Raw genomic sequence first — 23944 nt, 5'->3', positions numbered from 1 at the left:
AATTCCTGGAAATATGGTGCGGTAATCCGAGCCCTATTGTGCGTTGTCTCACTGCGCAACACCAGATATGTGCGCAACCTGGTTTTGGTTTGGCCTGCCATTTATTCTCGTTGGCAGTTGTTTCCGTCATGACTTTATTTTAGCGCGGGAAACCTGAGCTGGACTGCGTTGGTAGTCTCCGTTTACTTTCCTTTCACCAGTTTGGTCTGGTAAGGCGAGGCCTCGTTGAAAGCGAATAGCATGTGGGTCACTCAGGCGCGGCGAGACAAAGTCAGGGTAGGCACAAATCAATTTTTGACGTCTTAACTGATTTGTGAGAAACAACACAAATGACGAGGAACAAATCACCATCCTTACTGCTCTTACTGTATAGTATGTAGTGTGCCATGTCTGTTTTAGTTATAAGACTGACCTGTGAGAGGCAGCACCATGCAACAGTACAGTACAACAGTCGTAGTAGAAGAAGAAATTGGCTCAGTTCAGTGTTGACCACACATTAAGATTCGCAAGTGTGAACATTGAACAGATTCAGTAATGAGTGTTGGTCCTGTGGACAAAAAATAACTCAGGATCATCTTTTAGAGACCAGTGTTGCCTCAATTACCTTGAAGAAATAACTAGTTACTGATTTCTTGATGTAAAAAGTAACTTAGTTACTTTACTAATTACTCTATTTTAAAAGTAACTTAATTACTGATTACTTGATTTCAAAAGTTAGTAACTTCACTAATTACTTGATTTAAAGAGTAACTTAATTACTTATTGATTACTTGATTTAAAAACTAACTTAATTACTTTACTAAATACTTGATTTAAAAGTAGCTTAGTCACTGCACTCAACTCGGCTCAACTCAAGTTTATTTATATAGCGCCTTCAAACAGCCTGAGCTGTCACAAAGAGCTTTACAGAAACACAAAAAACAACCATAACATAACATAAAACATTAACACCAATACAATACAATCACAACAAAACAACATTAATTTAATTGCCTTGTTTCCACAACAAAAACCATCTGTTCACACCTTGTCGAATATTAGCTGAAATGAATCCCTACACTGGACAGACCTGTGGGCGGCGGAATAGTTAGAATCGGCAACCGACAAAATTTGGGGCATGCTAGTGTACTTGACTGATAGTTGAATTTTTCAATTGGCGACAAGACCACATCAACATAAAAATAACAGCATTTTTTGCCAGCATCAAAATTATCCAAAATTGGCTGAAAAAAAATCAGACAAGCACAAGAAAAAACTATTAACTCTTTCATACTCCTGAACATCGCTCAGGGTGATCTCTTAGAGACATTTGCTAATCGAGCCTTTCAAAACTGTCATCACAACGGAGGGAAAATGCTGAAATTTGTCGGTATATGGCGATTATAGATTGATGGATGTGCCACATGGCGTCTAACATCCATCAGAGTTTCATGGTTTTCTCCTCACGTCACTCTTGATTGTTCTCTTCCTTCTGAAGGTGTCAATCCCAAATCTTGTGATAAAGGCAAATAAAGCCTTACACAATTATTCGGCCCCAGGTTGCTGTGGTGGTGGTCTCTCGGGTGACAACGCAGACCATTCGGTGAAATCAACGACGATGCTCTCAGTCTCTGCTAAAAGTCACTCACCTCATTTCAGTGATCGCCTTAATACAATTACCAGCCGAGCACCACTGCCCATCTTGTTGTGATTACACGTGTTTACACGGCAGAAGGGAGGTGTTTACTGTGGAAAGCGCCTCAGTCACCACCCACCATCCCCCTTTTTTCCTGCCACTCATTTCAGAAGGGAAGGAAAAAGCCGTCACATTTATTTATTTCTGGAATAAGGAGTTATGATGATGATGATGATGATGATCATGATGATGATGAGGGTTCTCCAGCTGCCGTCACAACAGAGAGGCGCCGTCCCTCCGGAGACGCGGCGCTCCGGCTTTGAGCGGAAAAACGGTAATAACGTCTCGGCGCTGACACAATGAGACGTTTGTGCAAGAAGGGAGGCGGGATCAAAGGCGTTGACGACCGAAATGCGCGGCGACTTCATATTTTGCGATTGTGTAAATGACGCCTGGTGGAATACTCAAAATAGGATGTATGCAGATTTGTGTCTGTGACGGAGCTTCCTCGCTCCCACTCGTCTTTGAGAGTGAAATTTTGTGCTTAAAGGCCACATTTGATTTATCAGATGGATTTTTTATTTATTTATTCATTCAGTCAAAAACATAATTTTGGCAAATCCAAACGCGCGACAAATGTGACAAGGGTGTACCATAAAATTAAAATACAGTTGTCTCCCTCCCCCACCGCAAGTGATGGAGTACTGCACACCAGATCACAATATACTTTTTTTTTTTTTTTTAATTAACCATAAAAACATGGTGTGATTGTCAAGGAATAAGCTGTTTGAAACAAAAACTGATAAGACAGACGAGAATAAAGGAGTGGGAATATTTTGATGGGCTGTTGGCAATTATCCATCACCCCATTCGCCAATCGTACCCGTACCTGTAATATTTGTTTTATTGAACCATAAAAACATGTGATTGTTAATGAAGAAGCGTTTTGCCACAAAGATAAATAAGTCATTGGCGAGTATAAAGGAGATTATTTTTGTTTTTTTAAGCGGCTGTTGACAGTTATCGATTTGCCCTTTCTACTAACTCAACCTAATAGTTTATACTGAACCACAAAAACATGTTGTGATTGTCCAGGAAGAAGCAGTTTTCCACAAAGCTACAGTCTATAAGACACAGCTAAGAATAAAGGGCAATTTTGAGGGGCTGTTGGCAATTAGTGATCTCTCTATTCACTGCACCCGCGAATGAATATTTTTCATTGAACCATAAAAACATGGTGTGATTCTCAAGGAATGAGCAGTTTACCACAAAGATAAGACACGGGTAAGAATAAAGGCTCTTGTGGGGCTATTTTGAGAGGCTGTTGGCAATTACCAATATACACATTTATCGCCGGAGACTCTCCATGAGTAGCTTCCTAGCCTGAGATTCGATTTGATTTGCTGCAAAACTAGTTGCAGATGATCATGTACTAAAAGTTGGCGTACCCTCGTACTTTACGTGACAGTTCAGTAGGGTTCGCAGACTTGTTGGGACGTGGTGACCATCCACAAAGTTTTGTCCTCAAATTAAATTTTACTGGAATAACTGAGGTAAGGCAAGTAATCTTAGGATTATTGGAATGCTCTTGAAATCAAACTCTTATTTGTAAAAGAATACAATCCCTTTGTGTGTTGCACAATGGCTGCTTTTCAGTAATTGCGGCCGCAATCAGTCTCTTGAATTGCATGTGACTGCCGCACATAGCAAATCAAATCACTTGCTTTCCATTTGATCTTGCTAAGGAGCCGCCCACCGCGGGCCTCGCCTTGTCCCGCCGATAACGTCGGCCCACTAATCTCCCCCGGTTGGCTTTTCCAACCGCAGCACTCCGCTTTATTGGCGCGGCGTCGAGCACGCGTTTCGGACCATTGTTTACTCGGCAGCACGCCACTTGTTATCTTGGGCAACAAATGCTCGTGTCTTTACCAATCTTGTCCTGCTTTTGTCTCCTTTCGCTTTCCTCCCCCGCCTTCCTCGCGAGGAGCAGCCATTTAGCGTCAGGGTCAGGGTTATAATTGACAGCCACCACTAAACAAATCTGTCCGTCCCGGCGGTGGGTTGGCCCCCACCGCCCCCTTTGCTTCTCTAATCTAACTAATGCACCCTCGTGTGTACTGGAAAGTGAATTAAGCATCGAAAACTCAATACCTGATCCATCTGACGGAGCTGCCTGCGTGCACATTAGCAGTTTCTCTGCAGCCTCTGTAATTGTATTACACAAGTTGGCCGCTCTAACGATCAGGCCTTACACACACTTATACACACTCTTCGCCGTCATCGTTAATCGCCGCCTCCGGAGGCGTGCGCCGAGCGCGGATGACGAGGCGAGGAGTTCAAGCCCGCCCCCCAGATGCCGACGTGAAGTGAAATCAGTTTTTTCTTTTGAGCAACATTGTCTTTCCATCTGCTGAGTTGCCGTCATCAGCACCTTCCCGGCCTCTCCCGCTCTCCCGCTGTGTGGCCGGGGCTCTGGGTTTCTGCTTCCATATCTCCCACTGCCTGTTTTATGTGCGCTGTCAGCGGGCCTGGCTCTCTTCCGGACCCAGGCAACATGATAAGATGAGCTCACACTCCTCCTCTGCTTGCAGCTAATCTCCATTGACCCATGCGAACATATGCGAGGCTTGAAAGCGAACATCTTTTCTTAAGTACACTTTTGTCCTGTGTACTCCCATCTGTCTGTTTGGTTCAACGTATTTTTTGTTGTCCTGTTGAAGATCTAAATTGAAAGGAAACTTGCTTTAAAAGTGGTTTGATTAAATTCATATCGCTTCTCTGCCATCCCGTTTTAAAATATGAAACAGCGAACTACGTGTAGTTTTTGCCGTACGGAATTTCATCTACTTGGCTGGTTTAATCAATGAAATTGTTGACATTTGCCATTTTTGTGTACTTTATAATAATTTTTAATGAACAAAGTGAGAGTGAGAGTTCATGAATTACTTATTGATTGAAGTACTTGGTAATGGTAATAGATATCAATAATATTTATTGGAGTTTTTTCAGTTTCTGGCACTTAAACAATTAAAAAAGATCTATTGTGTTGAAACCGTACTATAGAAAATAGTTACGATCTGGCAGTGTGAGTGTTCAGTGTTCATACATATCGATAATGTGGCCTATTTTGAGCATTTTCCGTCATTTTTAGAAGTCCCTGAATCTCGCTAATATATTATAATTATATCGGCCGTTCTGTGCCAAATCACACAGTTGGTTTAACCAAGCAGATTTTGATTTTAATGGATTTTGTGTGCTTATTGAATGTTCAATGAATAGTCAATGAAAATCTGAGGTTTGGACACTCACTCCTTGTTGAAACTTGTATGTTTTAGATAGAGCTGTCAAACGATTACATTTTTTAATCAGATTAATCACATCGTAGAATTTTGATTAATCATGATTAATCACTGACTTAAAAAAAGCTTCTTCTTTTTTTTTTTCCCCCCCCAACATATTTTGCCCACTAAATTTGAAGCGCACCTGTTAGGTGTTAATTTTTTTTTCGAAATTTAATCTTATGAAGTTGAAAATTTATATCCACTGCACACGCTCATCCTGCTTTTTCTAATAAATTAATTATTTGCATAAATTAAAATGGGGAAAAAAATGACCTACGGCATATGTAAACATTTATTAAATGCTTTACTTTAATGCATGTAGTTATGTTTATTGCTCAAACTCCAACAGCTACCTTTTAATGTAACCATCCACTGTCGGCTAAAAAGGATCATCTGCGGTCAAAATTAATAGTGTGATTAATCTGTGGTAATACAATGATTAATGCGATAATTTTTTGTGATTAATTAGTTAACGCTTTAACTTTGACAGCACTAGTTTTAGAGAACATGTGAAAGATTACATTTCATGAAAAAAATTAAGATCCATGCACCAATCTTCTAAAAATGATTGCAGTTTTTGAATCGTTTTTTAATTCCCTTTCCAGCAACACCTCTTTAAGTGAAGATTGGCCCCGTAGTTCCTGAAATATAAGTGTTCAAACAAAGGAGGCCACGCCCCTTTTTGCAGATGTTTGCCAAAAATGTCAAAATTCAATGGCCTGTAGCTCTCAAACCTCTGATCTGATTAACCTGAAATTTGAGATTTAGAGTTGTTCCATCACTATCAAGAAACACGCAAAGTTTCATTAAAATCTAAATATGCTTGGTTAAAAGTTTCAGATTATTTTGTTTGGTTATTTGGCATGGAACGACCCTTTTTTTATGTTTAACAACGACTATTACTGCCGCTTACTTAGTCAGCTGTGAAACAATCCAACGTCACCCTCCGAAATCTTGCCCAAGTTTTTCCCAGAAGACTGGAAGCTTTTATACGACCACTTCATTGGCATCTTTATCACAGCAACGGACCTGTGAGATGCAGATGTAATGAAGCAATACTTTTGGTTGCAGGGACATGACTGCACCTCGGCCCGCGTAAAGACTTTACTGGAGCAACGTGCGCTCACTTTATCGCCGGCAGCTCCGCACGGAAGGGGTCAGGCGGGGAGGAGAACAAAAGGACCGAGCGGGTGATTAAAAGCGTTGTTGTGTTGATTTGCTGTGCGTGTTGCCATGCGAGCAACCATTTGGCTCGCCCTCGCTAATGGAGACTTCGACTCGGGGAAAACCAGGGCGAAGCTGTTTAAAATTTTATTCCCTCCTAACAGGCTGATTTATAATGATGAGTCGCCTACTCCTTGCAGCCCGGGAACGGGACGGGGACAAAGAGTCCTGGGAGGGGGCGATGGGTGCAAGGGGGGGCTAAATATAGCAAAGACTGCGAGGGGCAGCGGCCGGAGGCATGGGAGAAACCAGTAGATAGATGCTGAAAGATGACCTCTGTGTTTAGCCCCGCTCAAGGCTGGCGATGTATAGATGCACTGTGTTGTCCGAAGGACCCCACCCCCACCGACCTCCGCGTAACAACTGAGCCCCCCCCACCCATCGTATTTGTAGCTCCCATTCTGGGCATGGTGACACCCTACCTGCTAGATGACACTCCTTGATCCTGCCATGCCTGAGAAGAAGACCGGTTTGCGCGCATGAATTAAATCCCTCAGGGTGAACTTGTCATGGAGTCGGTCATCAGATACGCCCCTGCACATTGCTGCGCGTGTGATGAAGAGATGGGCTGGGCCGCTTTATCACAATGATCTGAAAGGTCACTCCATCATTGTCAGACGTCACTGCATGAACTCCGCGTGGTGTTGTGGGGAGGCTGGAGGGTCTCAGCAGGTTGATGGGACCCCCCTAAGCACCCAATTCGAGAATGGTAAATGGTACTTCATTTATATAGTGCTTTTTCACCTTTGAAGGCCCTCAAAGTGATTTACATTCAGGAGCAATTGGGGGTTCAGTATCTTGCTCAAAGATACTTCGATGTGGTCTCAATGGCATGAGATCGAACCCACAACCTCTGGGTTGCTGGACGACCACTCTACCACTGAGTCATGCCGCCCCCCGTGTGTTGACAGTGGAACCTAGTTATTTGGTTACTAGACAGACAAAAAAAAAAACTGCTAGGTTGTTTTCTAACCCATTAGCTTGGTAGCTGTGGATATTCACCAGATTGGGTTAGTTTTACCCAAGGTTGGGTTCTTGATTTTAACCCATCAGATTGAGTTGAGATTATCGGATCACAATTAGATGATCATTCTGTCCTACAAGTAGTCTAATATTTCTATTCATCAAACTGTGCGAGTTTTCTTATGTCGCAATTTTAAGCTTCCACTTTGATTCACGTGCCAAATGTAGTACTTTTTCCAACTTCACATTTTAAAAACAACACTTTTACAGTCCTCTTCACATCATTTAGATCATTCGCTGGGTCCCACGCTTGCCAAGTAACCTGTTTACATTACTGCGAGTCCAACGGTGACATGATTAAACGGCGAGCAAGTCCATTTAGAAGCGGAAAGGGAGTTGCCGGGGATGAGCCAAAGCAAACCGGACTTTTTTTTTTTTTTGATTCATTCATTTGCTTTCTGGAGGGCCCAAGATGGTTTGTGCTGACGCGTTCCAAAAACAAATGCAATTGTTTTATTTTATTATGTGTCATGATCTGATTTGAGTTAGTCAAAACAACAAGTTAACGACTGGAGTTCTCTTTCAGTCACATTTTGGGCTTTTTTTTTCAAATTAGCTTCATGACACTAATAATGCGCAGATACAAGACACATTTTTGGGGCCTGAGCAGAAATTTGAAATTTGAGTGTTTAAGCCTTTTCTGATGTTAAAACACAAAATGTATGTGTTTTTGTGAAATGCTGTTGCCGTGGCAACGCGCCCCAAAAAAAAGGAAGGAAAAAAATCAAATTTAGTGATTCTAAACAGACAAAAACTCATGAAACACTGCACAAGTATCAGGCCTGGTAAAAAAAAATTAAATTAAATTAAAAAAAAAAAAAACCCCGAAATAAATCAATACTTAAGAGGTTTATTGGGCAATTTTCAGTAAATGGATCAATAGCACCTCCTAATTTTTTTAAGGAAGCAGCCCCGGTTGTACGTTTCACATAAATATACGAAAATCAGGAGGCGCATGAAACGACCCAAGACCTACAGGAAGTCCGTCATTTGGAATTTTCTTTCAAATTTGGCCTCGTTGTTGATCTTTTATAAAGGTCACATTTTAACAGACTCAGTCGTCTTGAAATTTTGGGTGTTTGATCTGGAGATGTTTAGGAGGAAAAGTTGAGCAAATCTTTTGATTTTGTCGAACACTGTTGCCGTGTTGATGCACTGTTTACCGTGAAAAATTATTTTGATGGTCGAATGGTGCTCTGTTGCTTGGTAAAAGGTCATCTTTGCCATCCATCCCATTTTTGCCCGTTCCAACTACCTTCTGCCCTCCCCAGATCTGGCTTCTGTTGGCACCTCCATAGGGATCAACAGGATTCCTAATTAAGCTCATTAAATATTGTTATTGGAGCTTGTTAAATCTCACTCTGACACTGGCATGGCTTTTAGTATCTAACTTTACTAATTCATACGCACACACATTTACAAACATGCACAAGTCACCCGCATTAAGTGCTTTCATGGGTGTAATTAAAGTGCTCAATAAAGCCTGCGGTTCTCTCTTCAGAGGGGAAAAATGAGGAGCGTGGAGTTTGCAAACAATACAAGGCAACCATTTTTTCCTCATGCAGTTGTTGGGGGGGGTTAAGAAAATATAATATTTCATAAAACTGTGATTCTCATTCTAACTGTGTGCCTCCTTGACCCTGTTCCCAGCAGACACATCAATTCCAAATATTTTTCTTTGGCTGCGAACACGAACAGTATCCCTCCATGATTTGGGGGTCTTCAGGGGCTCCTCTCCCAACCTGAATCAGTCTTTTGACGCCGAGCAGCCTTGACACCCGACAATGTGGCCTTTGACAGCCCTCGTCCCCGCCCAGAACACACACGATCGCTGTTTTCCTTGTTGGCTTGCACTTCCTCTTTAGTTACCTCCTGTAAGACGCTGATGTTTTGCTTGTGTGTGTGAAAACAGGCAACCAATTTCCACAAGGATATGAGCTATGAATGAGCCAAGCCTTTTCAGATCAACTGGATTAACCGAATAATCACTTGTCAAAGTTTGGCCTTGGTGGAGGTCCTCGGAATGCTGTTTTTTTTTTTTTTTTTTCAAAATCATTGTGGATTTACCACTTGACTATAAAAATGTCCAACTCCCAGTTGAAGTTTAATGTTAAACTAAACAACAACAACGACATTGTAATGATAGGGCTGCATGCTAAAATTTTATATATATATATATATATATATATATATATATATATATATATATATATATATATATATATATATATAATACATTCTAAAAAGCATTACAAAGAGTTTTATAGTATTTACTTCAAATCTACTAAACCTGGAAGCGAGAAGTTTTGAGAATTGTTTCATGTGAGGAAAAAAAAAATGTCTTGTAAAGCTTGCCCGTTTTTGTTTTTTTTTTTTTTTTCCAACAGTTTTTTAACAGGAGAATTCTATTCAAGGATTAAAGAAAGCTATTAGAACAGTCTTCTAAATCAACTTTGTATTTGATTTTACATCAATTCCAAATTAAATACGTTACAAGCTTTGTCGAATAAAGTAGAAGCAGAAGTGCAAAAATTTGATTCATCGCAATTAATAATGAAAAACATGATTAATTACTTAAAATATTTTAAACGCTTAATCACCGAACAATCTTTGCTTTTTGTTGCCTTTTTATATTGCCCCCAGGTGAATAAGGTGCACACACCAGAAGGAACAGCACAGAAAAAAATTAAACGCAATTAACCACTAGGATGAACATTCAGTGTGAGAGATTCCTCAATCCCATTTATGTAAAAAATAAATGATGAATACATGCCAAGGACATTCAGTCAAAGGACATTTCTAGTCTAAACACCGACTTTTTCACCACGGGCCATCTGGTGACATGTACTGTATAACGTAACCAGCGATTTAAATCCATCCGTCAATGAATATCATTAATTTACCTTCTGTGTTCATGGAACGTCACCACTATGTAATGCCGTGCTGAAATGTGGCGGCCTGATTCAAACAACAGATTTGAGGCAGGCCGGTGGGAAGCATCAATGTGGTCCTTATGATCTGTCACCTTCTCACTTGCGGTTTGTACCAAATGAGCGACACTCCATCATAAAAGTGGCTCGTATGTACGGGAGTGGCTGTTATTTGTTGGAGCATTTGACAGGTAATCAGTGGCAGCGTGCATGTGCAATGCTTCATTCTGAGGAAATCTCAATCAGTCACGTTGTGATTAAAAACAAACGTTGCTGTTTAAGGGCTCGTTTTTCCCCAAAGCGCTTTCATCCACATTGCCAAGTGAATTCCTCAGCTGTTGTGGTTTTTCCGACGTCTACTGCTATTTTTATCATTTCTCTTGACGTGAAATGTATTTTGTTGCTGTTAAGAAAAATAATCGAATCGCCAAAATCATTTCAGGAAATCAAAAAATAAATATGCGTGCCATACCCCCGACCACACAAAAAGAATGTGTCACCAAACTCTTTTTCAAAGATCGTAGAGCCACAAGTGACGCAATGAATAATACAGTCTACAATACAGTCTTTCAATCTTGAGGCAACATAATGCTGCACAATTCCTGCAAAGTGAGTAACTTTATACCACCTCTGACAGTTGAGCGTTAAAGAGCGGTAATGGATTCATTCTCAAGCTATATTCAACACAATGCTTACAAATAGACCAACCAAAAATATGTACTTGACCATATTTGGACATACGAGGCTTCCACCCGACCGCTCCAAATGTGTCTGGAATATCTACGAGCTTATTTTTTGTTTACTCTGGCCATCCTGCGACAGATCTGTTAGCCTTAATTAGCATGAGCCCCGCAGTAATTTGGGCCACGACATTTTACTGAGGCTGACGAAGCTCGACAGAGGTGAAACTTGGCCCCCGGGGCCGTGACCTTCCTCATCTAATGAGATCACACGAGACCACAATGTTTTCTCCACTGTACGCCGTCGACCAAAAATGAGACATCACAATATAGATGCGTGTTGACAATCCTAACAATGTCCAAGCTTTTTCACAATCCGGCCAAAGAATGGAGAGCGCAAAAACCTCCCTCCAGCCTTTGGAACATTTGCGACCATTAAGATAAGACTATTGATTCGGCATCGGGGAAATTTACGGCAGTTGATAAATCAAGCAAAAGGCCGCGATCACGGATCTTATTAGCTAAAAGGAGCTAAAGTGTTACCCACTGAAAATCCAGCGCAACCTCGATGTTTGAACACAGAATTCTGGTCAAAATTACGGATCATAAATATTGGCCAGTTAGAATAATCTTCTGCTACTAGGGACCAAGCCTCACAGCTATTGGCAAAATAAAATGAAATGAAATGAAATTAAAAATAAATACAATAATAATAATAATAATAATAATAATAATAATAATAATAATAATGATGATAATAAACAGGACAATGTGAATAAAATGAACCCAAAGTGTATCATCTCTCTCCTAATTTTATTTTAGGTAAGGATGCATTATTACAAAAATAAAGTCCTATTTTTTTCAGGAACATAGTGTATTTTCTGAGAATATCGTTTTTTTTTTTTTGTTTTGTTTTTTTTTTTTTTTTTTTTTTTTTTTTTTTTTTTTTTTTTTTTTTTTTTTTTTTTTTTTGTTTCTAATGAGTATAAGGCAACTTTTTTCAAAATAAAAATAAAATAAAAATGAAAATAATAAAAAAAAGAATAGTGTATTTCTGACATTTAATTATTTTAAAAAAATGTTTTCAATTCTTTGTTAGACCTTGACTGTAATTTAGTAATATTTTGAACTTATCTGGAAAAAATTTCTTTTCTCTAAGAAATATGACTTCATTGTAAAATGTATTTATTTGTTTTTTTTTTTGTTTTTTTCCCACAAAAATAGGGAACTTTTTCATTCCTATGGCATTTATGGATTTAGGCGGTAGTTGTGTTCAATTGGCATTGTAAAAAAAATGATCCAAAGCCCCTGATCCAGAGCTTCCACTGTATGGGTTTTCCCATCAAAATTGACTGCAAACTCCTTGTCGACAGGAAGTTCTGGGTTCCTTGGCGGAGGTAACACCCTTCTCACATCAACCTCTCTGAGACAGAATGCTACAGTGTAATTAGGGCTGATTTTATAGTAAGAGTTTAATGCATGCCTGTCATAGCCTCCCTGTGGAAGGGTGGGGGCACCAGTTTGTCAACGTGATGGGTCCTGTCCAAGCGAGGATGTGGCCAGTGGCACAAGAGCCGCCCTGGCGCCTCCTGTGACTCACTGCCACGTGGCCGGCCGGCTATTAAGAACTATTGTTTGTTGTTCTTCCACTAGTGAGCATGTGCCGCTAAAACGACTAACCTGGGGCTGACCTCTCCTGAAGCATTTCTTTCTAATTGGCGCCTCTCAGCTCCTTCGACAGCCAGATGTTCAGTAGCCCCCGCTGCATTACCTTATCTTCCTGTTCAAACTAACCTCTGACTGCCAGGTGTCCTTTTTTTACTCTTTTCATTTGGGTAACTGCTGGAAAAGATTGAGACAACCTATATTTTTCCTCTCACTCTTTTGATATATTGCAAGAAGTGGCACAGAGAGGTCACTGCTGAGTCAACTCTTCTGTGTGTGTGTGTGTGTGTGTGTGTGTGTGTGTGGGAAGGATAATATAGAATAACAGTCATGTTGCAGACAGGCTGGCTCATCAAATGTTCATTTGCAGCATGGTAAATGTCAAGTTCTTGCGCAACAAACAGATGGCTAGCCATGGCCTTCGGCGGTGACTCTGCGGCACTTTGCCCTCGAAAAAGTCAACTTTTTTTAGGCTTTCGAAGTTAGTTAACTACACAACATTAGGTACAAGGAGTTGACCAACCAGTCGACTAGTTAACGCGTCTCGTTGTCTGTGTTGATTTCAGCCATCCAGGTCATGGTAATCCGTTGAAAAGGGGCAAGTAGACTGTTGACTCGACCTTTCCAGATCACAATGACCCTGGAAGACTGAAAATCTAGACAATGAGACTTGCTAACCAGTTGATTAGTCTGTAATCTGTAAAGTTTGAATCATTGCTCAAATGGTGATTCAATCTTTATGGATTACTAAAACATGGATAGCTGAAAATCTACACAGCCAATCAAATGCTTTGACTAGTCGATGTGTTCAAATGTCTATCGTAAAAGGCTAATGCTAGCTGACAAACAGCCTGAATCCTCACATCAGCTGGCAGCGAATTCTCCACGTTTAATAGTGTGAAAATAGACAATATAATGTTGCATTTGCTTACACAAACAAAGAGAAACCATGGTCGATCAGTCGCATCTTTATTGTAAATGGTGTAGCACTTCTCTGTAATGTCAAGCTGCAAGTGCAAGGGGTGACAGAGCAGGCTGCTTCAGGGTCCACAAAGAAAAGTTTAGAAAGATTGTTGACTTGACTATCATCACCTTAGTGGTGATTACAAAACATTTGTGAAAGCAATTAAATCTAAATTGGGTTCCTCGGCTTACAACGGTACTGACATACCTTACGGAAATGTTAAAGAAGTTAGAGTTTCAAAGTAAGACGTTAAAGGAGGTTTTGGCTTCCACGCAAGGTCATGATTTTTCATGTTATCATAAATTGCATTGAAAAATTTAGCTGACAGAACATGTCTGTGACTTTTGGGTTTGGAAGGAGTAAAATTTCAAAGGAGGGTTTGGCTTCCATGCAGTGTCATGATTTTTTATTTTTTTACAGTTGTCACAAACTTGCATTGCAAAAAAAAAAATCAGCTGTCAGAATGTGTGACTTGGGTTTTAAAGGAGTCAGGGTTTCAAAGTAAAATTTTAAAGGAGGCTTTGTCTTCCATGTAGTGTTACGATGTTTTACAGTTGTCTCAAAATTGTATTGAAAAATTCAGCTGTCAGAATGTGCGTCTTTGGGTTTTGTAGGAGTCAGGATTTCAAAGTAACGTTTCAATGGAGGGGTTGACTTCTATGCATGGTCATGATTTTGTATTTTTATTTTTACAATTGTCACAAAATTGCATTGACAAATTCAGCTGTCAGAATGTGTGACTGGGTTCTGAAGGAATTAGGGTTTCAAAGGGAGGTTTCTGAGGAGGGTTTGTCTTCCATGCAGCACCACAATATTTAACAGCTGTCACAAAAGTGAGTTGAAAAATTCAGCTGTCAGAATGTGTGACTTTGTGTTTTTAAAGGAATCAGGGTTGTTGGTGTGCTTGAAAGTTACCTAATCTTAAAAGTTGATGTCTTTGGTTAGCATCTTCAAGCTAATTCCAATCCAGACTAGCGTGATTGCAGTTGAAGACGCGTAGAAATGGTAAGCCTGCAAGCGCCAGGTCATGTCCGCCAGTATCAGGGATCCTTTGAATCTTCCCACTGCATCCTTAGCTCCAACGGTCCGAAGCTCATATTGCAGTCCCTCTGACCGCTCTGCTTGCCTTTGATAGCCAGGCCCGTTTGTATCTCCGAGTCCTGGGGGCTCAGCCGCGCTCAGACACCCCCACTCCACTCACCCCCACCCCTCCCTTAGAGGCGAGTGAGGGGAAATGTTCCAATACGAGAGACGAATGTCGCTAACACTTGACGGGGTGTTCGGTCTCCTTCAGAGAGCCTCTTAGCATTCATAAAAAATGTTTGTTTGGATCCCGGAATAAAGTCTGAAGTCAGCCCCCCTTCTGACAAGAAGGCTGGCTGGAGATAAAACTATTGGTTTTAACCAGGTAGCAAAGCAGCTAACCCAGATGCTGTGATGGGCTGTAGCAGATAAATCAAAAGCTCTAGTGGGCAAAGCATCCTCGAGTAAATCCACCTTGCTTCTCCCTGGCAGCTTAGATCAAGAAAAATGGAGTTGTGTTATTTATGGGGCTTTTTTTCCCCCCTTTCCCCCCCCCCCCTCCTCAGCCACTACCAAATATCTTGACGCTCTCCTGGAGTTCATGTGATGTGCTTCCGAGACTTCTCGCTTTGACCAGACTGACGCTGGCAGCCGCCGGTCGAGTGGTGCGGAGAGACCGCTGTGTAATGAATAGAGGGCACGGCTCACTATTTGGCAGCATTGGGGATAAGGGAGGCGCGTTTGTTGTTAACTTTGGGCAGAGGCGAGAATGATGACACGCTCGCGCTTCCACCAGCCAGTAATCAACACATTATATTTATTGAACCATCCTGGAGAGCCAGCTGCTGTCACTGTATATGCGCGTGTGCGCGCATGTGTGTGTGTACTGTATGACCATCCAGTACGTAATTATCAGACCTATTCCTAATTAATAAGCATGGCCATATGCAGGCAGTGTTTTCCCAATTAAGGCTTCACTGAGACTTGCTTAACGAGCCCTCGCCACTTATGCTCTTATCATCTAAAGTGGAGTACAAACACGCACAATGACAATCGTGCAGAATTTGAGCATTTTCACTTCCATTTTGATCAAAGTCAGTAAAGGCCAGATGTCTGATGTCTCGAAAAGATGATCCTGAGTGATTACCCTGTGGTGTGGTGATTATTCTTCCCCAATCTGCTCAAAAAATGATCAGGTCGACAATCGTAAATGGTAAACCTGTTCGATATTTTTATGTGGAATAATGTGTATGTTCAACACCAAAACATACTGATATTCGGGCCTAATTTGAGTATTTTTCTTTCCTCTGGATCAAAGTCAGTGAAGGCCTGATTGTCAGATGTCTCTAAAAGTTGAATCATGATCAATTAGTCTGTGGTGAGTTGATTATTCCTCCCCAGTCATCTTAGAAAATGATCAGGCTGAGGATCGTAAATGGTAAACCTGTTAATTAAAAATTTAATAGGGAATCGTGATGTCTTTTGTCAACACCAAACACACCGATAATTGGGCCTAATTTAAGCATTTTTCGTTCCTCTGGATCAATGTCAATGTCAGTGAAGGCCAGATTTTCGGATGTCTTAAAACAATGGTGTCAAAGTCCGGTCCTCGAGGGCCTGAGTCCACCTTTTTGAGGTTTCCCCACGTTCAACACAGCTGATTCATATTTAATCTCATCAGCAAGCTCTGCAGCAGCCTGATAATGATCCTGATCATTAAATCAGGTGTGTTGGAGTAGAGAAACCTCAAACATGCAGGACTCAGGCCCTCGAAGACCGGATCTTGACACGTCTTAAAAGATGATCCTGATCGATTACCCTGTGGTGTGGTGATTATTGCTCCCCGATCAGCTCAGAAGATAATCAGGCCAACTATCGTAAATGCCTGTTCAATAAAAGCTTAATAGGGAATAATGATCTGTTTGGTCAACCCCAAACATACCGATAATCGGGCCTAATTTGAGCATTTTTTTTCCCTTCCTCTGAATCGAAGCCGAGAAAGGCCAGATTGTCTGGTGTCTCTGAAAAATTATCATGGGTGGTTATCCTGTGGTGTGGTGATTATTCCTCCCTTCCTCGTAAATTGTAAACCTGTTCAATATTTTGATGAGATATTATGTGCTTGGGCAACACCAAAATATACTGATAATGGGGCCTAATTGGAGCATTTTTCCATTCACTTGCACCAAAGTCAGTAAAGGCCAGATCGTCAGATGTCTCATACCGATGATAATCGGGCCTAATTGGAGCATTTTTTTCCACCCTTCCTCTGGATCAAAGTCAGGCCAGATGACGGTTGTCTCTAAATGATGATCCTGTGGTGTTGTAATTATTCCTCCCTGATCTGCTCAGAAAATGATCAGGCTGAGGATTGTAAATGGTAAACCTGTTCAGTATTTTGATGGGGCATCTTGATGTGTTTGATCAACACCAAAACATACTGATAATCGGACCTAATTGGAGAGTTTTCCATTTTGGAATCAGCATGCCGATTTTACTTGGAAAAATCGAACTCAACAGATTTTTTTTTCCCCCTCCAAATTCTTTCCCAGTGTGATCACATTTTAAATCACAATAATGATGAAAACACTTCATAATCATTCAGCTCTAATAATAATCATCAGTGAAATATGAGCAAACGGCAATTAAAAAATGGTTTCCATAGTGCCCACTGTGTTGCTGGCAGCCTGTTTTCGTATACATCCCGCCCCCCCTCTTGCCTTGCCATATTTTCGCTTTGCCATGGCGAGAGTTCCCGGCATGAAGGTCCGGCCCGCGCTCCACTTCCCCCAAACTCCCCACCCCACCCTCTTACTCGGTGTCCCGGCCGCACGGCGGGAGCAGGCTGCTCACCTCTGAGGGCAGCTGGCGTGCCTGATGGCCCCATTCATCAGACCTGAGGGCCCGGGGCTTCGTGATGGGCTGTCGGGGAGGGGAGGGGGAGCTGCATTGCGGGGTGCTGTTGTTGACTACTTTGGGATAGTTATTAAATAAGCCATGATGACAGGCAAAGCAGCCCTTTCAAGTCCCCTCTGCGTGAGATAGCGTGGATGTCGGAAGGCGGGAGGGTGGGAGCGAGGAAAAATAAAGGCCGTCCTTGGTTAATGGCGGCCTCCAACGTACGAGCTTTCGAGGTCGCAAATGGCGCGTGATGAGCTGCAGTAGTTGTCGAGAAAAGGCACACGCAGTCAAGACAGTTTTTCATTTGTTTTGTTTTAACTCATTCACTCACAACCCCCTTCGCTCCCGGCTGTTTTACTGGATTTTGACAGATTTTGTAAGGTCCACAGAATATTCTGTTCTATTGCTATAAAAACATGACACTTACCAAAAGAAAGATTTGAGTCTCTTCTTTCAAACCTAAAAAAAAAGTATATTTGTAGCTGTTTCTGTTGTGCAGCAATTAGAATTAGATTATAGCTAAGTTTCCTCATTATTCACAACCCTGTTGAGAACACTGGCAAAAAGAGCTTGTTGCAACATGGTTCTGGCTGATCTCTTATACTCTGCTGACACCTGTTGGACATTTTTTGTAATAACTACCATTGCTTTAAGCCACTTCTTCATATCAGAAGCTGTGTCAAAGCCTTATGTATGCACTAACATACAAAACATAAAAAAAAACGTATAAATACGTTTTGGGAGTGCAGGACAATGTATTAAAAAATTTATTTATACATTTTTGGGTTTGAATGAGTTATTAATCAGCCGAGAAGTGACGAGTTCAAACAGAAAAGCCGACAAGCAGCATTTAGACACAAATAGAACAATGCCTGCTAACACCTGCTAGCATGCCTGCGCTTATTTACACCCTGTCTAGGCATCCTTTTTTTTTCTTTTTTCATTCATGGAAATGTTTGTTTTTCATTGTTGTTCACGGGACCAACGAACATGTGTTGAACTGTTTTGAGATTATGGTTTGTGTTTGTAGTTTTAAGAGTTCATGGGAGAAATTCTAACAGCTTCCAAAATGGCGTCGGTTGAGGTATTTATTTTATTTTATTTTTATTTTTATTTTTTGTGCTTTTGGTGTTAGGGCACAGTTCCTGTAGTCATGTTGAGATCCGCTAACACAAAAGAATAATAAGCAAAACACGCTTTGGAAATCCCAAATTGAGGGCTTGCAACATAAAAAATGAAAATAGCAGTTTGCCGTCCAGCGAAGACAGATGACCTGCCTTGGGCGAGCGCCCGCCTCTCGAAATCCTGACGACTGAGTGACAGAACCCCTACCGAGGTTGGCCTTTAACGCAAACACACAATCACGCCCGCACACTGGGGCCATTCAGTGTCCCGGCAGGGGGAGATGACGCGGCCTACGGGCCGAGGAGTCCGGGGGGAGGTGCCAAGGCCGCTAGAGGTCTCGCCACAGCCACCAAAAGGGCCGCCACTAAACTACCGGCATGGGAAAATTCTGGCCTGCACCTTCCGCACCCTTGACACATTCAAGGCTAACAGTAGCCTGTCATTGTGCGACTCTGTGTGTCGGTGCAAGATTGAGAGATTCTCTTGACCCTGGCCCTGCTCCGCAGCTGTTGAACCATGGAGCAAAGCCGTAAGCCAGAAAAAGAAGGAGAAAGGGATGCAGTGATGAGAAAAGTTGAATGTAGTCCCCGGGGGCACAGCCAATGACTCACTGACATCCTCTTGGCGAGACCCACCCGGAACAATTCTGCCACATTTTACGGCCCGCATTTATCTTCCGCTGCTTTGTGTGAGACCTTTATGCTAAGTTCTCAGATGACTCTTGATGTAGCATTGGTTTTACAATTAGTATGTCACTCCAGACCCTGTACAAGTGTACATATTAAATTTGATATGAATGATGCTGAACAAAAGAAATATAATCATTAGAAAACCAATTTGGATTCTTTTGAGGTTGATGCCAATTCCGATTTTTGGCAGCATAAAATTCCGATTACCGATTAATCTGATGATTATTTAAAAAGTAGATACAGAATAAAATAATGTATTTTATGATTCCTTATTGCTTACAATAATAAAGACATAAATTATAGTCAGAAAATGCGTCCTAGTATTTAACTTTACAACACAGAGGAAAAATGGCCAATTTGGGTGTTTGTTTTTTTTTTCCCCGCAGGAGGCGAATATTTGATTGCTGTCATCTTTTCGTCTTATTTTGTTATGCGTTAATGTCCAATTAAAAAGAAACAGGCCACATTTTAAAAGAGCCAATATCGGTAGATTAATCGGTCGAGCCCTAAAAATCATTAATCATAAATGCCATTTATCAAGAAAGTAATTTCAAGACCAAACCTTAAAGTAATCGTCAAACGTCGCTGTGCTTTGCCCAATTTCCTGGTAAGAGTTTGACAAAATAAAAGCAATGGAGCAATAAATTGAAAACTAAACAATTACCAAATTAAATTATTTCGATTAAACGTTTTGAGCCAATGTTGAAAATAAGATTGTCCAAATCTTCAGCATTTCAGCCGCTCAACTGCAAATATTCACAGATTTCGTTTTATCTTTGTGTAAATTGAAATAATACATTTGCTCCTTTGACTTTGTAAAATGATTATCAATTTATAGATTTATCAAGAAAATAATAATTAAAGCAGTGATGAAGGCCAATCCTCGAAATGATCGTTAAATTTCAGTTTCTACTCTGTCAATTTGAAATATAATTACTGTTCTGGAAAAAAAAGAATGGATTTTTTTTTTTTTTTTATCTGATTAATCAAAAAAAATAATCTCTTCATGAATTGATTATTAAAATAAGTATTAGTTGCAGCTCTAGTTATAATTTAGAGTGTCTAATGAAGTGAACATTTAGGTTTTTGGACTCACGATTCAAACCTTGAAACGCGGTACTGTACATGTGCTAAACAATAGGACACCATACTGTCCTCTACAAGTCATTTGAATCTTAACATTTTTAATAGAAGGATTGGTTGTTTATTCAGTTAAATAACAAAAAAATCTATTTATGTAAATTTGTTCCGCATGGTTATTCAGCTTCCGTAAACAGCATTTAACAAATTAAATTGGATTTTTGCATTGCGCTGACCCAACAGCAAAAACAGAAACTTGTTTTAAAGAGCCTTTTCCGTATACAAGTAGATCTCTTCCAGCCAAATTTGCCCATGACAAACTCTGCAAACACAGCTGCGGGCATAATGAACACCTCTTGACAACATGTGCACAAACTCACCCGCCGCTCGCTCCCAAAAGCATTTGCAGACACTCCAGCATCCCAGAGTGTTGCTCAGCGGCCGTCGTCTCGCTCGTGTAATTATCTCGTCAATTAGCCCGGAGGTGGAAGGATATATGACACACTCGCCATTTTCTCCCCCGCCCCAACACACTTCCCCGCTTCCTACTGGTTCCCGATGGCTGATAATTTTAGGTTGGCTCTTTCCGTGTGCGCTGACAGCCTTCCTGTTATTTCCGCAATGACGGATTAGCTCTCACATTCACGACTGTCGATAATTTTAACCTACAGATTTTTTTTTGTTCTATTGCGCTATTGTACTATAGTTGACAATTTTATTTTGAAGTAAACAGGAAATGGTGTCATACATTGGTAGGAATCGACGAAATTATCCGAGATACCGTCATTAGTCGCGTCTGTGAAGACGCTATCGGGGACCCTGCAGGATCGGTGACGCGCATGCGCAAAAGATCCCGCTTTTGGATCGCCAACTACGGCAACATAGAACAAATACCTTTACATGCGTACGCGATAGTGCACGTTCATAACAACACGATACAACATTTAAAAACAAAACAGAACATATAGATTATTGCTGCATTTTAAAGTAATTAATTTTAAATCCTATAAGATGAACATTTTACTTTTGACCTCATTACATTATAGCGAGTCTGCATTGTTGCACTTTACAGTAAGTCTGCGGTGTGTGTGTTTTAAATGACCCCCCCGGCTCACCCACCCTCAAAACCTATATTATGATATTGGCCACATGTTGTTCTAAAGACAATAAAAATACTGCAGAATAAACTTAAATTATAACAACGAAGACTCACTAGGAATGTTATGGGGTCAAAAGTAAAACCTTCGTCTTTTAACCTGTAGAATTACAATATTTTCTTTATAATGCATAAGAATTAAAAACATTTTTCCCAATGATCTATCATTTTTAGAACGCGCACTATCACGCAGGTATTTAAGGTATTTTGTTCCAGTGGCATTGCCGTAGTTAGCGATCCAAGATGGATGATCTTCTGCGCATGCGCGTCTTGGCTAGCGTCGTCTTCCAAGGTCAAGGAAGACGTGTGTGCACCTGGAGAGAGAAAGAAAAGCAAACTAAAGAATTCACCGACCGATTCATTAGCACCTGGTTGAGAAGGGAACGAGGTTCGTATTAGTTATGTTTATGGTTTAATTAATTAACATCACTCGATTTCACGTTGTTTGTGTGATTTGCTGAATGGTGGAACATTATCGTTTTCGTCCACTAGAGTGTGCTAGCGCAGGTTGGTAGATGGCTAGCAACGCTATGGTTCAGGATTCCGTTTGCTCGGAATCTTTATTTCTGTATGGTTTATTTTTGCTTTAAGGTATTGACAAAGGCAAAGGGCAATGTTAAAGTTTTTATATACTATGTCAATTGTAGTCAAAAACGATATTGTAAAGGCTATAAAACCACAATTTAAAACAATTCATTTACCACAAGTATATGTCTTAAATAAGGTAAAATGGATACACAAAACATCGTTTGAGTTATTAATGGCATTTTATTTATTTTGTATTGTAGCTCTTAAGGTATGTTCACACTAAAGGAAGGTAAATAAAAGTTGTGAACCATTAGAGAGACCACCTTTATTTCAACCCAAAATGCTACACTAAGTGTATTTCTTATTGAAGTTTCTTTTCTTAACTAATTCACTGCCAGCTATTTTTAAAGCAGAGTTCCACATATTGGTCTTGGAGACCAGCAAAATATTGTAAATTGTGTAAAATATACTGCCATTATTGTATAAAGGTTACAAAGCTCAATATCTATGGAATTAAGTTTTTTACAATGGGGTATATGCCACGGAAGAGGCGTGACTGTTTTTTGCACATCAGTTTGTTTCCGGTTCGGTTTGCGACGTTTGGGCTGCGACAAAAATACTTAAAAACAAGGCAGTGAATTAGTTAAGCTGTGCCATTTTAGTTATTCTCTCTCTCTTTTTTTTTTTTTTTTTTAAATGTGTTTATTTTCTTCCGCATTCTGGGTCACATCAGCGTAGGCTCAGCGCTGACGACTAAGTAAATGATTCATTCTGTTGTTTGTATTGCGTGTCGGGCAGAGTGGTCGTCTGTGCAATGTTTTGCTTGAATTCAAATTTTTTTTGGGGGGGGTTAAACAGCGTTCCTCGTCTCCTCTTCCGTGACACGGTCCTTATTGGAAATCTAAAAATAGTGTGAGATGAACAAGTGCGCCCTCTATTAATTTTTAACGACATGGTTAAATGGGGATGGTGGATTTTGGGGAGAATAAAAAAAAAAAAATGAACAAAAGTGGGAATGGAATTTTGAGAGATGACTGACTCAATATCTCCACCTGCGTCCAGCACCGTCATGCAAAAGGCATTGCTGGATATCTTTCACGGGTACCCGCTGGACCTCCTGCACACGCTGGCCCACAAACTTTTATTGCGCTTCGCGACGCATGCTTGGAAAGGCGGCCGACTGTTTCTTAGAGACTTCTTTGAATAGACATGGACAAAAGTGCGCCCAGGCACAAAGTCGATAGGCGAGAACGGACTTGGCAGCTTGCTGTTTTCTCGAAATACAGTAATAGACTCATTAGTCTCGAGCTCCTCGTCGGGTATGTGCCGTCACATCCTGTTTGCCGAGATATGTTGTTATGGCAAATACGGGGTCTCATTTAATATGTAGAGCGGTTGTTCAGCTAAAAATATCTGCCAATAACTACGTTTGAGGTTCCTCAAGTCGGAGCACCAAAATGACCATGATGTAATAGTAAAGCAGGTCATGCACCATAGTAATCATTGTTTTTGTGTGTGCGCGGGTGTGTGTGTGTGTGTGTGTGTGGGGGGGGGGGGGGGGGGGGGGGGTTCTTGTACATAATACATAGTGAGGACCAAAATACGTCTTTATCCAACAGAATGAGGACATTTTTGTGAAGTGAGGACATTTTGGCCGGTCCTTACTTTGCAAGACCTCTTTTTGAAGGTCAAGACTTGGTTTTAGAGTTTAGGTTTGAATTGGGTTATGGTAGGGGTTAGGGTAAGAGTTAGGTTTAGGCAATCATGTTTGATGGTTGCGGTTAGGGTAAGGCTCTAGGGAATGCATTATGTCAATGGATGTCCTCACAAAGATATATGTACATGGGTGTGTGTGTGTGTGTGTGTGTGTGTGTGTGTGTGTGTGTGTGTGTGTGTGTAATTTATTTCTTATAGATGATTTTAGAAGCCTATGAAGCGCTCATTCCATGATTTAACAAAAAAAAAAAATCCTCAAAGATGGCGGCCATTTGTCACAGTGT

General features: G+C 40.8%; 1 protein-coding gene across 3 annotated transcripts in view; it reads left to right on the top strand.

The window, feature by feature from the left end:
- Window positions 1–23944, top strand: part of unc5cb (unc-5 netrin receptor Cb) — a 150688-nt gene that overhangs the window by 19685 nt on the left and 107059 nt on the right. The window contains exon 1 of one of the 3 annotated variants that reach the window (XM_077496817.1): window positions 21668–21804. The exons of the other annotated variants lie outside the window; for them this stretch is intronic. Within the exon in view, the coding sequence (XP_077352943.1) occupies window positions 21678–21804 (127 nt within the window). The 5' untranslated portion in view covers window positions 21668–21677. Of the gene's footprint in view, window positions 1–21667; window positions 21805–23944 lie in introns of those variants that run through there. 3 annotated transcript variants of the gene reach the window in all.

The sequence above is a fragment of the Festucalex cinctus genome, chromosome 15 (assembly GCF_051991245.1).
Source record: "Festucalex cinctus isolate MCC-2025b chromosome 15, RoL_Fcin_1.0, whole genome shotgun sequence".
NCBI lineage: Eukaryota > Metazoa > Chordata > Actinopteri > Syngnathiformes > Syngnathidae > Festucalex > Festucalex cinctus.
This window is presented reverse-complemented; position numbering and strand designations above follow the sequence as displayed.